General features: G+C 50.8%; 1 protein-coding gene across 1 annotated transcript in view; it reads right to left on the bottom strand.

Moving 5' to 3' along the window:
• Positions 1-17,995, bottom strand: part of si:ch73-264p11.1 (uncharacterized protein LOC100000923 homolog) — a 38,849-nt gene extending 20,854 nt beyond the window's left edge. The window contains exons 1-2 of the mRNA XM_038801228.1: positions 17,841-17,995; positions 458-683 (exon numbers count right to left, since the gene is read on the bottom strand). Of these exons, the coding sequence (XP_038657156.1) occupies positions 458-603 (146 nt within the window). The 5' untranslated portion in view covers positions 604-683; positions 17,841-17,995. The remainder of the gene's footprint in view (positions 1-457; positions 684-17,840) is intronic.
• Positions 17,996-18,239: the final 244 nt, after the last annotated feature.

Below are 18,239 nucleotides of genomic sequence, written 5' to 3' on the forward strand. Positions count from 1 at the left end.
AAAATGAAATGGGTACTCGAAATTTATTTTTAAAAAGTTTTCTAAAAGAAATACATTTTTGACTTTGTATTTTACTTCCAGTAAAAAATTAGATCTGTAAACAAATATGTTTATCTTGCTGGGGCGGCACAGTGGTTAGCACTGCTGCCTCATAGCGCCAGGGACCCGGGTTTGATTCCGGAGTTGGGTGACTGTCTGTGTGGAGTTTGCACGTTCTCCCAGTGTCTGTGTGGGTTTCCTCCTGGTGCTCCGGTTTCCTCCCACAGTTCAAAGATGTGCAGGTTAGCTGGACTGGTCATGCTAAATTTCCCCTTATTGACCAAAGGTTAGGTGGGTTACGGGGATAGGGCAGGGGTGTGGGCCCAGGTAGGGTGCTCTTTCAGTGAGTCTGTGCAGACTCGATGGGCTGAATGGCCTTCTTCTGCACGTCGGAATTCTATGAAATGCAAGTACTTACGAGACACTGAGGCATAAAGCATTCGGGATGGTTTCACTCTCTCGCACTAAATAACTTCCATCTTTCCCATTTGCTGCAAATAAAGCTTCACAGGTCTTTTTGCTGATGTTTCCATGAAAATACGGGAGTGATGTTACATCAGACATTTAATCTTGCTTTTATCTCATATCTTCTCTCCCATTCACATTTGGAACTTTGATTCTTTGTCTTGAGATCTCAGTATTAGCTGATGAATAAAAAAAATATAAGCTTGTTACTTTATTCTGTTAAGGCCTGTACTGTGCTGTAATGTTCTATGTTCAGTAAAAAAGTGAAATTAACGACGACTAATTAAACCCAGGGTTCTGGCGATTCAGTACAAATCAGTGCATAAAGTATAGAAAATATGAGCCCATGACGTCTGGGCTCCCCAACGTCGCATCTAAGGGGTATTCCTATGGTATGCTGGGAATCCTTCTCAAACATTCCCAAGTAAGGATTATCCGGCAATTGCCCAGGAGAGCTAACGTCCTCTGGACAATTTCGCTAGACTGGGAACCATTCGGCAGAAGTGACTTAAATTGGCAACGACAGATGGTTCTGCCAGTTTTACCCTGATAGATACTCTGAAAGAGATTTTTAAAATAAATTTAGAGTACCCAATTTTTTGTTTCTAATTAAGGGACAATTTAGCATGGCCAATCTGCCGATACTGCACATCTTTGGGTTGTGGGGGCGAGACCCATGCAGACATGGGGAGAATGTGCAAACTCCACACTCTCCGAAAGACTTACAGTAAAAAAAATACTTCTAACTCCAGGGAGACTATTAAAAAACCCAGACCCAGCTTTGCACAGGATACCCTGAACAAGCACAACCACCCACAGGACCCACCAGACCACCCACACACCCGACCACACCCAACCCCCACCCCCGGGTCCGACCCAACTCGTTTAGCCCTAATGTTAGGAATTCCAACGAAGATAAGTCTGGCAAGGGTAGCAATCCTCCGGAGATTGCTACTCTGTGGAACTTACAGGCAATGATGTATTGATTAGAGGGGTAAAGTCAGGTAGGGAGAAATGCTGGACGGATTCTGTCAGGCAGACAGGAGTCTCGTCCCAGGGTGGGAGAACCTCAGTGATGCAATCATCAACTCACGCAAGACAGAGAGTAGATGTAAACTGTGGCTTTAATCAACTAGAACAGTGCCTGACTGCGACTGCTCTGCTACTGAGAGCCACCTTCAGGGCAGCTGCTCTTTATACCTCCACTCAAGGGGGCTGAGCCAGGGGCAGAGCCCACAACGGCACCAACATGATACATTCCGTGTAGTACAGTACAATGATCCATAGGTGGAGCCCACATGGGCAACAGCGTGATACAATGTAATACATGGTGAATGGTTAGTACAATACGTTCACCACATTCACCCCCTGTTGAAAAATTGAAGTCCGGCGGGGGTAAAGGGCTCACGGGTTTAGTCTGTCCGGCGCCCTGATTGTGCGCTGCGATCGCCGGAGCACTGGTATCGCAGCGGGCCCGGGTGTCGAACTCGTCGGTGCGGGCATGGGTGGTGAATTCGTTGGTGCGTGCACAGGCGTAGACTCCGGGAGTGTGTCTTCAGGAGCTTCGTTCCTGTGGGTCGGCGAAGGGGGGAGAGAGTATAGGAGGGGTGTGGAGGCCATGTAGGGGCAGGGGCGATGCGCGTCGGGGATGACCTCCTGCCAGTGGGAAACTGGGAGATTCCTAAACCATAGGGCCAGGAGGACGGCCTTCCAGACCATCGCGTTCTCCCTCTCCACCTGTCCGTTTCCCCGGGTGTTGTAACTGGTAGTCCTGCTCGAGGTGATGCTCTTACCGAGCAGGTACAGACGCAGTTCATCACTCATAAACGAGGAGCCCCGGTCACTGCGGACGTAATTGGGGACACCAAACAAGGTAAAGATACTATGTAGGGCCTTGATGATGGCGGCCGCGGTCATGTCGGGGCAAGGGATTGCAAAGGGGAAGCAAGAGTACTCGTCAACGACGTTGAGGAAATACGTGTTGCGGTTGGTAGAGGGGAGGGGCCCTTTGAAGTCGATACTGATGCGCTCAAAGGGTCAGGATGCCTTCAGATGGGCCTTATCCAGTCGATAAAAGTGGGGCTTACACTCAGCGCAGATTTGGCAGTCCCTGGTCATGGCCCTGATCTCCTCAGTGGAGTAGGGCAGGTTGACGGGTGACCCCCGAGTGGCAGAGGTCATCGTGGATGGCCCAGAGTCGGTCATCTTGCACGCTGGCGCACGTGCCGTGGGACAGGGCATCTGGGCGCTCATTGAGCTTCCCAGGACGATACACTATATCGTAATTATAGGTGGAGAGTTCCATCCTCCATCTCAAGATCTTATCGTTCTTGATCTTGCCCCGCTGCGTATTATCGAACATGAAGGCTACCGATCATTGGTCGGTGATGAGGGTAAACCTCCTAGCAGCGAGGTAGTGCCTCCAATGCCGTACAGCTTCCACGATGGCTTGGGCTTCTTTTTCGACTGAGGAGTGTCGAATTTCAGAGGCGTTGAGAGTGCGGGAGAAAAATGCTACTGATCTGCCCGCCTGATTAACGGTGGCGGCGAGGGCGACCTCTGATGCGTCGCTCTCCACCTGGAAGGGGACGGACTCATCCACCACGTGCATTGCGGCTTTGGCGATGTCTGCCTTGATGTAACTGAAGGCCTGGAGGGCCTCAACCACCAGTGGGAAGATGGTAACTTTGATCAGTGGGCTTTGTCCGTGCAGTTTGGGACGGACAGGGCGTAATAGGAAAAGAACCCGAGGCACCGCTTCAGGGCCTTAGGGCAGTGGGGAAGAGGGAGTTGCAGGAGGGGGCGCATACGGTCGGGGTCGGCCCCTAGAACTCCGTTTTCCACGACGTAGCCGAGGACGGCTAGTCTGGTTGTGCGGAAAATGCATTTCTCCTTGTTATAAGTGAGGTTGAGGGCTTGGGCAGTTTGGAGAAATTTCTGGAGGTTGGCGCCGTTGGCCTTGCTGGTCAAGGCCGCAGATGGTGACATTGTCCAAGTACTGAAATGTGGCCCGCAGCCCGTACTGGTCCACCATTCGGTCCATCGTTCTTTGGAAGACCGAGACCCCGTTTGTGACGCCGAAGGGTACCTGAAGGAAGTGGAAGAGCAGCCGTCTGCCTCGAACGTCGTGTAGTGGCGGTCCCCTGGGCGGATTGGGAGCTGGTGATATGCAGACTTCAGATCCACCGTGGAGAAGACTTGGTAGTGTGTGATCTGATTAACCATGTCCACTATCCGGGGGAGGGGATACGCATTGAGGGGTGTGTACCGGTTCATGGTCTGGCTGTAGTCTACAACCATCCGGTTCTTTTCCCAAGTCCTGACAACCACCACCTGAGCTCTCCAGGGGCTATTGCTGGCCTCGATGATCCCTTCCCGCAAGAGTCGCTGGACCTCGGGCCTGATAAAAGTCCTGTCCTGGATACTGTACCGCCTTCTTCTGAATGAAAATGAAAATCGCTTATTGTCACGAGTAGGCTTCAATGAAGTTACTGTGAAAATCCCCTAGTTGCCACATTCTGGCGCCTGTTTAGGGAGGCTGGTACGGGAATTGAACCATGCTGCTGGCCTGCCTTGGTCTGCTTTAAAAGCCAGAGAATTAGCCCAGCGTGCTAAACCAGCCCCTGCTGGTGACGACTGACTTACAGTCGGCGGTGAGCTTTGCGAAGAGCTGGGGAGGGTCGACCTTTAGGATCGCGAGGCTACATATACGGTGAGTGGGGATAGGGACCCGCCGAACTTCAGGGTTAGGCTCCTGAGGTTGCACTGGAAGTCCAGTCCCAACAGGAGAGGAGCGCAGAGGTCGGGGAGTACATATAGTTTAAAATTGGCATACTCGGCGCCCTGTATCGTGAGGTTCGCGGCAGTGTACCCCCGGATCTGCACTAAGTGCGATCTGGAAGCGTGGGACATTGCTTGAAGTTCGGGGAAGATTTGGAGCAAGCAGCGCCTTACCGTGTCTGGGTGAATGAAGCTCTCCGTGCTCCTGGAGTCAAACTGGCAAGGCGTTTCGTGTCCATTGACCCGGACGGTCATCATGGAGCTCTGGAGGTGTTTTGGTTGTGACTGGTCGAGGGTGACCCGAGTTGTGGGTAGCCAGCGTGGTCGGAGGTAATGGAGTGGTCCCAAGATGGTTGCCCCGGTCGGTCTCATGTGTCGGGCGGCATTGCAAATGGCGGCCAAGATGGCGGCCCCCGTGAGTCGCACGTGTTGTGAGGGGTTGATAATGGCTGCCCCCACGGACAATATGAGGCAGATGACGCGTCCGGAGGGGGCGGAGGGCACGCAGCCACAATGCGGGGTCTGCGGGCCTGTGAGTCCGAGTATCGGGCCTGCGATTTGGAGGATTTGGACCTGGCCAGGTAAACTTTGACGAAGTGTCCCTTTTTGCCGCAGTCGCTGGAGTTCGCGTTCCGAGCCGGGCAGCGCTGCCTGGGGTGCTAGTGCTGGCCGCAGAAATAGCAGGGTAGCCCCCCGTGTTGGGCGGGCAGCCGTGCAGCACAGGCCTGGGGTACTCTCTGGTCGGAGGTCCACGAGGGGGTCATGTGATCAGACGGGAACGTGTTGAGGCTTTGGAACGCTACTTCTAGGGAGGTGGTTAGTTTTACCGTCTCTTCTCGGTCGAGGGCACCTTTCTCGAGTTGGCGCTGTCTGACATAGTTGGACCTGACTCCAGTCACGTAGGCGTCCCGGACGGCGAGGTCCATATGTTGAGTGGCCATAACGGCCTGGTAGTTGCAGCTTCGTGCGAGGACTTTGAGGTCGCGTAGATAGTCCTCCAGCGATTCCCCGGGACGTTGGTGGCGAGTGGTGAGGAGATGCCGCGCGTACACTTCGTTCACCGGCATTACGTATAGGCGCTTCAGCATCGCGAGAGCGTCCGCATATGTGGAGGCTTCCTCGAGTTGTCTAGGGATTTGATGGCTCACCCGGGCATGGAGGAGACTCAGCTTCTGTTCATTGGTGACAGAGGGCGAGGAGGAGGCGGTGAGATAGGCCTCGAAACATCGGAGCCAGTGTGAAAATATCCCTTTAGCTTCCGCGGCCTGTGGGTCGAGTTCCAGTCGGTCAGGTTCGAGGGCTGATTCCATTGCGGTGTTGTAGTCGATTAAATTGATGCGACCATCAATTCATGCGAAACAGAGAGTAGATGTAAACTGTGGCTTTAATCGACTAGAACACTGCTCTGCTACTGAGAGCCGGCCTACAGGGCAGCTGCTCTTTATACCTCCCTCAAGGGGGCGGAGCCAGGGGCAGAGATAACCAACATGATATATTCCATGTAGTACAGTACAATGATCCATAGGTGGAGCCCACATGGGCAACAGCGTGATACAATGTAATACAGTGGTGAATGGTTAGTAAAATACGTTCACCACACTCAGCAGTTCCATGGAGGAGGCCTGAAGGAATCAAATGCCCTTTAGGCTAATGTCAGGCCTACCCCACAAATGATGCCCCTAGCAGAGAAAGTTCAATCTGCTGTAAGCTGACAGCTAATTAGTTGCCTGAAATAAATGCAGAAAATGCTGGAAATACTCAACAGTAGTTGTGGATATGGCCAGGATTCATGATTCAACGGGAGCCCAAAATGTGATTCAGCCAGCAGTATTTCCCAAAGCAATTATCCCTGCACCCCTGCCAACGATACAACAGAGTTGCAACATTGGGAACCCTATTTTAACACAGTAGCATCTCTTTATCATGGCTCCTCGCAGCAATCATCCCCCACATTAGAAAATCCACCGACAGCAGCGTGTGCACAATGGTGTCTTTTAAGACAGCTCTTTAAAAACAGGAAACTGGTGAGCACAGCTCTGAGGGGAGTTTGGAGGTGAGGGAGCAGCTCGCAATGGGCTCAGTGAGTTAACAGGCAAAGGGTCTTGAGGTATGGAGAGTTAACCAGCAAAGGGTCTCACGGTACGGAGACTTAACCGGCAAAGGATCTCGGGGTATGGGAGTTAACTGGCAAAAGGCTTCGGGATGCATGGAATTAACCAACAAAGAGTCTTGTGGTACAGGGAATTAACCGGCAAAGGGTCTCGGGGCTTGGGGTACAGGGAATTAACCGGCAAAGGGTCTCGGGGCTTGGGGTACAGGGAATTAACCGGCAAAGGGTCTCGGGGCTTGGGGTACAGGGAATTAACCGGCAAAGGGTCTCGGGGCTTGGGGTACAGGGAATTAACCGGCAAAGGGTCTCGGGGCTTGGGGTACAGGGAATTAACCGGCAAAGGGTCTCAGGGCTTGGGGTACAGGGAATTAACCGGCAAAGGGTCTCGGGGCTTGGGGTACAGGGAATTAACCGGCAAAGGTCTCAGGGCTTGGGGTACAGGGAATTAACCGGCAAAGGGTCTCGGGGCTTGGGGTACAGGGAATTAACCGGCAAAGGGTCTCGGGGCTTGGGGTACAGGGAATTAACCGGCAAAGGGTCTCGGGGCTTGGGGTACAGGGAATTAACCGGCAAAGGGTCTCGGGGCTTGGGGTACAGGGAATTAACCGGCAAAGGGCCTCGGGGCTTGGGGTACAGGGAATTAACCGGCAAAGGGTCTCGGGGCTTGGGGTACAGGGAATTAACCGGCAAAGGGTCTCGGGGCTTGGGGCACAGGGAATTAACCGGCAAAGGGTCTCGGGGCTTGGGGTACAGGGAATTAACCGGCAAAGGGTCTCGGGGCTTGGGGTACAGGGAATTAACCGGCAAAGGGTCTCGGGGCTTGGGGTACAGGGAATTAACCGGCAAAGGGTCTCGGGGCTTGGGGTACAGGGAATTAACCGGCAAAGGGTCTCGGGGCTTGGGGTACAGGGAATTAACCGGCAAAGGGTCTCGGGGCTTGGGGTACAGGGAATTAACCGGCAAAGGGTCTCGGGGCTTGGGGTACAGGGAATTAACCGGCAAAGGGTCTCGGGGCTTGGGGTACAGGGAATTAACCGGCAAAGGGTCTCGGGGCTTGGGGTACAGGGAATTAACCGGCAAAGGGTCTCGGGGCTTGGGGTACAGGGAATTAACCGGCAAAGGGTCTCGGGCTTGGGGTACAGGGAATTAACCGGCAAAGGGTCTCGGGGCTTGGGGTACAGGGAATTAACCGGCAAAGGGTCTCGGGGCTTGGGGTACAGGGAATTAACCGGCAAAGGGTCTCGGGGCTTGGGGTACAGGGAATTAACCGGCAAAGGGTCTCGGGGCTTGGGGTACAGGGAATTAACCGGCAAAGGGTCTCGGGGCTTGGGGTACAGGGAATTAACCGGCAAAGGGTCTCGGGCTTGGGGTACAGGGAATTAACCGGCAAAGGGTCTCGGGCTTGGGGTACAGGGAATTAACCGGCAAAGGGTCTCGGGGCTTGGGGTACAGGGAATTAACCGGCAAAGGGTCTCGGGGCTTGGGGTACAGGGAATTAACCGGCAAAGGGTCTCAGGGGCTTGGGGTACAGGGAATTAACCGGCAAAGGGTCTCGGGGCTTGGGGTACAGGGAATTAACCGGCAAAGGGTCTCGGGGCTTGGGGTACAGGGAATTAACCGGCAAAGGGTCTCGGGGCTTGGGGTACAGGGAATTAACCGGCAAAGGGTCTCGGGGCTTGGGGTACAGGGAATTAACCGGCAAAGGGTCTCGGGGCTTGGGGTACAGGGAATTAACCGGCAAAGGGTCTCGGGGCTTGGGGTACAGGGAATTAACCGGCAAAGGGTCTCGGGGCTTGGGGTACAGGGAATTAACCGGCAAAGGGTCTCGGGGCTTGGGGCACAGGGAATTAACCGGCAAAGGGTCTCGGGGCTTGGGGTACAGGGAATTAACCGGCAAAGGGTCTCGGGGCTTGGGGTACAGGGAATTAACCGGCAAAGGGTCTCGGGGCTTGGGGTACAGGGAATTAACCGGCAAAGGGTCTCGGGGCTTGGGGTACAGGGAATTAACCGGCAAAGGGTCTCGGGGCTTGGGGTACAGGGAATTAACCGGCAAAGGGTCTCGGGGCTTGGGGTACAGGGAATTAACCGGCAAAGGGTCTCGGGGCTTGGGGTACAGGGAATTAACCGGCAAAGGGCCTCGGGGCTTGGGGTACAGGGAATTAACCGGCAAAGGGTCTCGGGGCTTGGGGTACAGGGAATTAACCGGCAAAGGGTCTCGGGGCTTGGGGTACAGGGAATTAACCGGCAAAGGGTCTCGGGGCTTGGGGTACAGGGAATTAACCGGCAAAGGGTCTCGGGGCTTGGGGTACAGGGAATTAACTGGCAAAGGGTCTCGGGGCTTGGGGTACAGGGAATTAACCGGCAAAGGGTCTCGGGGCTTGGGGTACAGGGAATTAACCGGCAAAGGGTCTCGGGGCTTGGGGTACAGGGAATTAACCGGCAAAGGGCCTCGGGGCTTGGGGTACAGGGAATTAACCGGCAAAGGGTCTCGGGGCTTGGGGTACAGGGAATTAACCGGCAAAGGGTCTCGGGGCTTGGGGTACAGGGAATTAACCGGCAAAGGGTCTCGGGGCTTGGGGTACAGGGAATTAACCGGCAAAGGGTCTCGGGGCTTGGGGTACAGGGAATTAACCGGCAAAGGGTCTCGGGGCTTGGGGTACAGGGAATTAACCGGCAAAGGGTCTCGGGGCTTGGGGTACAGGGAATTAACCGGCAAAGGGCCTCGGGGCTTGGGGTACAGGGAATTAACCGGCAAAGGGTCTCGAGGCTTGGGGTACAGGGAATTAACCGGCAAAGGGCCTCGGGGCTTGGGGTACAGGGAATTAACCGGCAAAGGGTCTCGGGGCTTGGGGTACAGGGAATTAACCGGCAAAGGGTCTCGGGGCTTGGGGTACAGGGAATTAACCGGCAAAGGGTCTCGGGGCTTGGGGTACAGGGAATTAACCGGCAAAGGGTCTCGGGGCTTGGGGTACAGGGAATTAACTGGCAAAGGGTCTCGGGGCTTGGGGTACAGGGAATTAACCGGCAAAGGGTCTCGGGGCTTGGGGTACAGGGAATTAACCGGCAAAGGGTCTCGGGGCTTGGGGTACAGGGAATTAACCGGCAAAGGGTCTCGGGGCTTGGGGTACAGGGAATTAACCGGCAAAGGGTCTCGGGGCTTGGGGTACAGGGAATTAACCGGCAAAGGTCTCAGGGTGCAGGGGAGTTAACCAGCAAAGGTCTCAGGGTGCAGGGGAGTTAACCAGCAAAGGTCTCAGGATCTGGTGAGTTAATCGGCAAATGGTCCTGGGTACACAGAATCAACCAGCAAAGGGTCTCAGGGTATAGGGAGTTCACCGGCGAAAGTTCTCAGGATATGGGGAGTTAACTAGCAAAGGGCCTCAAGGTGCATGGAATTAACTAGCATAGGGCCTTGGGTGCATGGAATTAACCAACAAAGGGTATAAAGGTGTGGAGAGTTAACCAGAAAAGGGCCTTGGGGTGCACTGGACTTAAGCAGCAAAAGGTATCGGGGTATGGTGATTTAACCAGCAAAGGGTCTCAGGGTATGGGGAGCTAAACGGCAAAGGGTCTTGGGATACAGCGAGTCAACCAGCATAGGGTCTTGGGTTATGGATAGTTAATCGGCAAAGGGTCTCGGGTGTGAGAGCTTAACCAGTAAAGGGGCTCAGATGCGGGGAGTTAACCGGCAAAGGGTTTCACGGTACGTGGAGTTCAGCGGCAAAGGGCCTCAGGGTACAGGGAGTTCGCTGGTGAAAGGTCTCAGGATATGGGGAGTTACTGGTAAAGGGCCTCGGGGTTTGGGGAGTTACTGGCAAAGGGCCTCGGGGTTTGGGGAGTTACTGGCAAAGGGCCTCGGGGTTTGGAGAGTTATTGGCAATGGGTTTCAAGGTACGAGGAGTTCCCTGGCAAATAGTCTCGGTATATGGGGAGTTAATCAGCAAAGGGCCTTGCGGTGCACGGAATTAACCAGGCAAAGGGTCTTGGGGTGCAAGGAGTTAATCGGCAAAGTGGGGGGTGAATCTGCAAAGGGCTCCGGGTCGAGGGGGTTTCAGTGGCAGAGGGTGATCATCGGCAAGCAGTCAGGGCAGGATAGGTGTTTGGGATTGAACCGGTAAGGCTGTTTAGTCCGAGGGGCTGACCTGGCAGAGGGCTGGGCAGCAGACAGAGGGGGTGATTTGGCAGGTGGGGGCAAAGGGGCAATAGTCCTGTCACCAGAAGAGAGAAATGGTAGGCCTTTGAAGGTGAGAGGATCTGAGCCAGGAGGGGAAGAAAAACAAGATTCAAATTGAGTCATCCTGAGGCAACAATCTGCAGCTGCTGAATCTCCGCTTTTGTGGATGGTCCTTGTGGTGATATGCATCACTGTAGATACACAAGGGGTTAATGTAAGTAAACGTAGACTAGATAGACACTAGAGGGAGCACCAGAGGCATGACACACAGACACTCAGCCAATAGGTCAGCAAGATAGGACATGACCAATGGGCATTCACGGTACGCACAGAGGTGACACTACCACAGGGGGGCATTACACCAACCCATATAAAAAGGACACAGCACACATGATCTTCCTCTTTCCAGTGGAGACACTCAGTGAGTACAGACACAGGGTTGATTCAATATCACACCCACCACGTGGATTGTAGCAGACTGGTTTGTCGTTCTGAGTAGCTATAAAGGATGAAAAGGTGAATCCGAGTAGGAGAATTGTAAATAGTTTAATAAACGTGTTGAAGTTATCTTCACGTCTGAACCTTCCTTTGTCAGAGTGAACATCAAGGAAGCTGCTTGTGTTAGGTGGGGTCCAGTAAACATGGGCTGAAGGACCTACTAAGATGTTGGGGCAGGAGGATTGAGGCTGGTGCACCTGTGTGTTCATGACTGACCATGTCAACTCTAAGGGAAAGACATGACAGCACAATGAACTTTCCTTTGCAGAACATACTTTTCACTGTACTTCGGTGCATGTGACAATAAATCAATAAATCAATGACTCGCTTTCCAAATAGTAGCCCCAACGGGAGCACCAAAGCACACGCAATTCAGTCCCAGCAGCAACACTTAGTCTTAAACAAAAAGAGAATTCTGGCCAAATTGATTCAGCCACTGGTCTATTAACATTGATTCAGTCTGAAAACTAATGTGTGTAAGTGCAACTGGTTACCTATCAGTTGTCAACCATTTGCGCACTGACCTCCCCATTCTGCGCGTGCCATTCACTGAGAGGGTGAGTACACACCTCGGCAGAGGGCGAGGGCAAACAGGTTAAACAGAGTACCCTGATCCATCGGGTGTGATTGCTACGTGATGCCTTCAGGGCCTGCCCTTTGACAAATATCTTCACCTTAAATCAAGCTCAGGAGACAGGAGGGTTGCTAAAGTAACGTCAACTCACTTAGCCTAAGTGGAAGAGGGTGATGTGGGTCTTGTCTATTCTGGGAGATTGTGAAGGAAAGGTCCTCAATATGATGGCCTGCCCAGAAGTCACTGGCCATCGAAATCCGGCTAACGGAGATGAATGGGGAAAGGGAGGCAAAAATCCTTTTTTTCCTTGCAGTGATTAGTGCGAAAGAGAGAGATGGAGCTTTTGGAACTGGTTATCATTCTTCAAGCGCTTTGAGAGGAGAGAAGATGTCAATTGAGGTGTCTTACTCTCCAGAGGCAGGAGCAGAACCCTGATGAGGAAGGGCTGCTCTTTTGCTACAGGACGGACCTTAGAGAGCGGGTACTTCTATGCCCCATGGAGTGGTAACCAGTGTCAGCAACGATTTCATCTGTCCAGGGATACGGTGGCTCACTTATACGATCTCCTGTAGGAGTTGGCATTACATGGACCTGGATGACATCCACTGCCCATGGCTTTGAAAGACACAGCCACCCTCAGCTTTTATGCAACTGGTTCCTTTCAGGGCTCCATGGGTGACCCTTGCAACATCTTGCAGTCCTCCGCTCATAAGTGCTTCAAGGGGTGATGGACACACTCTTCCTTATGGCTCAGAACTACATGCATTTCAACTGGATCAGGCTACTCAGGACACAAGAGACATGGGTTTCGTCCACACTGCAGGCTTTTCACAAGTGCAGGGAGTCATCAACTGCACTCACGTTGCTCTCCGATCCCCATGGCATCAAGCAGTTTATATAATGCTGCCATGCTACAGGCATCAATCGCCCAGAAGGGATTGTGGGTTCATTTATTTAGACTAGGCACATGGGAACATTTATACAAAGATAACAACCTTGAGTACATCAGGGCTGTGCTGTGTTCTGCTCACAGGCAAATGTGAAACAAAGACAGGATTGCATGACACACCTCCCTTCTGGTGTTGTCATGTTGTTTTCCCTAAATATATCATAAAACATTCTCTGCAATCATGGGCAATATGGATGGAAGGCCTACCAGTATTGTACGGATTTTCTGCTCCCCTCAATGATTTTCCTTTTATGTCTCTCATGTCCAAAGTATAGCATCTGCGTCCAGCAGAGCAGAGCTTGGAGAGAGCTGTGCCTTCTGATGCAGACTCACCAAGGTGCCCCCACCACCACTGTCAACTAACTACATAGCTGGGTTTGAGCTGGTGCATGGTACGCAAGAGCCTGAGAAATAATCAGTTTCTCTGAGGATTCATTAGCTGGGAGGGATATTAGAACTTATTATTAAGAAGATTTTAGGAAGATTCCATTTGCTATAATAATAAAAGCAATTTATTGTGGATGATGGAATCTGAAACAAAAACAGATTCAGCGATGACAAAAAGTTAACCAGACTCGAAACGTTAGCTTCCTTCTCTCTCCACAGATGCTGTCAGACTGCTGTGATTGTCCTGCATTTTGCATTTTTGTTTTATAGTCCATTTACTATTGGAAATCAAGTCAACATGACTAGTGTTGTGTGACATGAGGTATACTGTTATTTAGGTAGCTGGTATGTCCCGATCTCTCCATCTCTGATGATCAGCAGCAAAAGAATGCCATTGATCTCCTTCTTTGTTATCACAGAATCATCGGATTTACAGTGCAGAAGGAGGCCATTCAGCCCATCAAGTCTGCACCGGGCCTAGGAAAGAGCACCCTACTTAAGCCTACACCTCCACCCTATCCCCGTAAACCAGTAACCCCATCTAAACTTTTGGACACGAAGGTGCAATTTAGCATGACCAATCCACCTAACCTGCACATCTTTGGACTGTGGGAGGAAATCGGAGCACCCGGAGGAAACCCACGCAGACACGGGGAGAAAGTACAAACACCACACAGACAGTCACCCGAGGCCGGAATTGAACCTGGGACCCTGGAGCTGTGAGGCAACAGTGCTAACCACTATGCTACCGTGCCGCCCCAGCATCTATTAACTTGGAAATCCGTGGGATGGTCACTTCTAATCCTCTGTGCTCTCTCCTTCTGGAACAGGGGAAAGACTGTAATTGGATGTGCTCGCTCAATGAATGCATTGTATTGGTAAGCGTGGCTATTTGGTAGAAGCTTTAAATTGCATAGGATGAAGGTGGGTGGCAGAGTTTGGATTGCTAGATGGGGATGTGAGGAAGTGCAAAGAAAAAGAGAACAATGACTGTGCTTGCAAGGGTAAGTGGGTGTGAGACGCTATTGATGAGGTAAGCTTGGCAAATTTGGTCAGGGTATCCCTTGCTTACTCACTACATGACACACTTGACCTTCATGAATCCATAAGGAAACTTCTCTGTCTCCTTGTTCAAAGTCTTCCAAATTCTATCTATGGATTGGCTCTTAAATACTCCAATTGACGTCTCATTACGTTGGCCTGCAAACTCGCCTGCTGATATGGATTCCATGAAAATTATAACAGGGTGGCCGCCACAGACAGATTGTAGATTCTTCTGGGTTTCCCACCCAATGTCAAATACCCTTGTTCATTATCCTCTTTGGAGTTTTTATCCAGACCATTGAGTCGTTTTGCTGGTTGATGGAGAATGGCAACCAGAATGTCCTAAATGGGATTTCAAGATCCAGAGCGATTGGGTTAATAAATCTTCAAGTCTAAGTCTGCCCCATGAACCTTTCTGGAGGTGGTTCTGAGGCAGGCCATATTATTCAACAAGCCTTCCATTACAAAAATGAAGCTGGATGCTGGAAATGACCTGAACTGCTTTTTTGACATAAGTCTCTTAGTACCAAATTTTTTTTTTTCCAATTAAGGGACAATTTAGCATGGCCAATCCACCTATCCTGCACATCTTTGGGCTGTGGCGGTAAGACCCATGCAGACACAGGGAGAATGTGCAAACTTCACACGGACAGTTTGCACAGGTTGGGAGCGGACTCGGGTCCTTGACACTGAGATTGACATAAATTTCTTGGGATTAAAATTTCTTTCCCCATTAAATTGTCTCTGCTCTTTACTGGCATCTCTGAAAGCCCGTCAGAGGCAAGAGTCTGGAAAATTAGCCCTATTTTGTGGTGGCAAGATGGGGTGCCTGACACAAAGAGAGGATTCAGGTGGAAAGGTCAGCACAATTGCTAGAGATGATTTTACATGGTTTTATATCAGACACCACAGCAATCACAGCACCAAAGGTGGATACCTGGCCCAAATAACTGTGCTAGCTGTTCAGTTGGATCCACTATAAACAAATCCTACTTTCTGAACTTTCCCTAATTTATTTTTCATTCTTCTTTCCCAAGTGCATTTCCATTTCTCTTTCAGACAGCCAGATCCAGGGTTCTGAGAGTGTGGAAAGGAAGATTTACACCCTGGATTTATGTCATTTTTCATCACTGCAGTGACCAGGACACACACCTTCAAAGGGTGGCAAAAGGACAAGGGAACACTGATGGTGAGCGACATGTACACATGCGACAGATTAGTGTCTCTGGAGGGACTCGCGGAGAGGTTCCAACTACCTAAATGAAATGAAATGAGGTCTACACAGGTCAAAAACTTCCTCCGTAGGGAAACAACAACGTACCCAGATACCAGGACACTCGCTAGTTGAGGAACTGTTGAGTGTGGACGACTAGGGAAGGGGAACTGTGGGGATCTGTATGAGCGGATGTTGGAGGAGGTATGCTCCCCCCTGGATGATACAAGGGGAAAATGGGAGGAAGAACTAGGCATAGAATTGGGGGAGATGTGGGTAGGACTCTGGATTGAAGCACTACAAGGACGAACTCCACCTCCACACATGCAGGGCTGAGCTTAATGCAGCTAAAGGTGGTGCACAGAGTGCACCTAATCAGAGCCCGAATGAACAGGTTTTTCCTGGTGGAGGACAATGCGAACAGTGCCAGGGAGGCCCGGCTAACCACACCCACATGCTCTGGGCCTGCCCCAGGGTTGTCAGGTTCTGACGACCTTTTTTGAGGCGAAGTCTAAGGTTGTGGTTAGGGGTAAGGGTGGGGCCATGCCCAAAAATAGCGGTCTTCAGGGTGTCAGAATTCTTTATGGGGAGACGGGCTGAGGCTTAGCCTTTGCCTCCCTAATAGCCTGCCGAAAGATCTTGCTTGGCTGGTGATCGCAGCATCACCCAAAGCTTCAGACTGGCTGTCCGGCCCGTCGGAATTCCTCCAACTGCAGAAGATCAAGTTCACTGTCCGTGGCTCGGAAGAGGGCTTCCACAGGAGGTGGAAGCGGTTCACCAACTTGTTCCAAGACCTGTTTGCAGCCAGCAACCAGTGGAGCGGAGGGGGTGGGGAAGGGGAGGGAGGCACAGATAAGCCATGAAACATAAAGGAAAAGGAAGGAAGGAAGAAGGGGGATAGGGAGGAAAAAGCCCACCAAAAAAGACTGCGAGTCACACGGGGCAGAGCCACAGGGGACGGGCCCAAGGGCTATCGGAAAACAAGAGGGAGCAACAATACACCAGCAATACACACTCGGGCCAACACTGGAGACGGCAGCTGAGGCAGATCAGCCAAGTGATGCGCACAGTCATGGGGGGGGGGGGGGGGGAGACAAGTAGATATGAATATTTATGGTGATCTTTGTTTATGTTTTCTTTCTCGCTCTTTGATGTATCTCACCTTTGTAAATTTTAAACTCTCCTTGGTTGCTTTTACTTGGTGTTATGCGCGCTTATGAAACTTGTAATTTAATGTACGAACTGAAATGTGCAACATAAAATGTGAAAACCAACAGAACCAGTAGAAACAATCTCACCATTTACATAGTATCACGTCTGACTTTGAGATATGATTCTGACCACATTTCCGTTCGATCACCAAGACCACCTAGTTCCACTGCATTAGACCACAAGACATAGGAGCTGAATTAGGCCACTCGGCCCATCGAGTCTGCTCTTCCATTCAATCATGGCTGATATTTTCTCATCTCCATTCTCCTGCCTTCTCCCCATAACCACTGACCCCCTTATTAATCAAGAACCTATCTATCTCTGTCTTAAAGACACTCAGTGATTTGGCCTCCACAGCCTTCTGTGGCAAAGAGTTCCACAGATTCACCACCCTCTGGCTGAAGAAATTCCTCCTCATCTCTGTTTTAAAGGATCATTCCTTTAGTCTGAGATGGTGTCCTCTGGTTCTAGTTGTTCCTACAAGTGGAAACATCCTCTCCATGTTTACTCTATCCAGGCCTTGCAGTATCTTGTAAGTTTCAATAAGATTCCCTCTCATTCTTCTAAACTCCAACCCAGTGTCCTCAAACATTCCTCAGACGACAAGTTCTTAATTCCAGGGATCATTCTTGTGAACCTCCTCTGGACCCTTTCCAAGGCCAACACATCCTTCCTTAGATACAGGGCCCAAAACTGCTCACGATATTCCAAATGGGGCCTGACCAGAGCCTTATACAGTCTCCGGAGTACATCCCTGGTCTTATATTCTCACCCTCTTGACATGAATGCTCACATTGCATTTGCCTTCTTAACTGCTGACTGAACCTGCACATTAACCTTAACAGAATTGTGAACAAGGACTCCCTAGTCCCTTTGTGCTTCTGATTTCCTAAGCATTTCCCCATTTAGAAAATAGTCTATGCCTAAATTCCTCCTTCCAAAGTCCATAACCTCACACTTTACATTACATTGCCCTACTCCATCTTTATCTCAAATTTTGCTGTTGAAACCAACTTCCTTACTTTTGTTATCCCTGGACTTGACTATTCCAATGCACTCCTGGCCAACCTCCCATCTTCTACGTTACATTCACTTGAGGTCATCCTAAATTCCACTGCCCATTTTCTAATTCCCACCAAGTCCCGTTCATTCATCCCCACTTTGCTCAATTTTAGAATTCTTATTTTTAAAATTCCGCCATGCCCTCTCCCTTCCTTAACTCTGTAGCCTCCTTCAAGCCTACAACCCTGTGCTCCTCAAATTCTTGCACATCTCCAATTTTAACCACTCCACCATCGATGGCCAAGGCTTCTGTTTTCTAAGCCCTAAACTCTACTATTCCCTCCCTAAATGACTCCACCTCTCTCCTCTTTAACAAAATTCCTTAAAACCTACCTCATTGTCCAAGCTTTTCGCCATCTCTATTACCTCCTGACGTAGCTTTGTGTCACATTTTGGTTGATTAGCACCTTTGAACAGTTCACCATGTGAAAGTTACTAGATAGATGCAAACTCTTGTCTAGCAGCTGCAACCTTGGTAGAAAATGTGACGTCTGGTGTAATATATTAGACACAGTATTCATTTATCTTATGAATATGTAAATTATCCTGCATACTTCACAAAAGTAGTGCAATACTGCGCAGGCATTTTACCAAAGCGATCTCTGTGTGTAAATGTGGGAGGGTAAGTTCCATGACGATTTAGTTTCCACTGTTTGTGGCCAGATCAAATTGCTATTAGTCACGTCACAGACATGATACAATCACTGAATCATAGAAAAATAGGCTGTCTTT

This window comes from Scyliorhinus canicula, chromosome 7 (genome assembly GCF_902713615.1).
Source record: "Scyliorhinus canicula chromosome 7, sScyCan1.1, whole genome shotgun sequence".
Classification (NCBI taxonomy): Eukaryota; Metazoa; Chordata; class Chondrichthyes; order Carcharhiniformes; family Scyliorhinidae; genus Scyliorhinus; species Scyliorhinus canicula.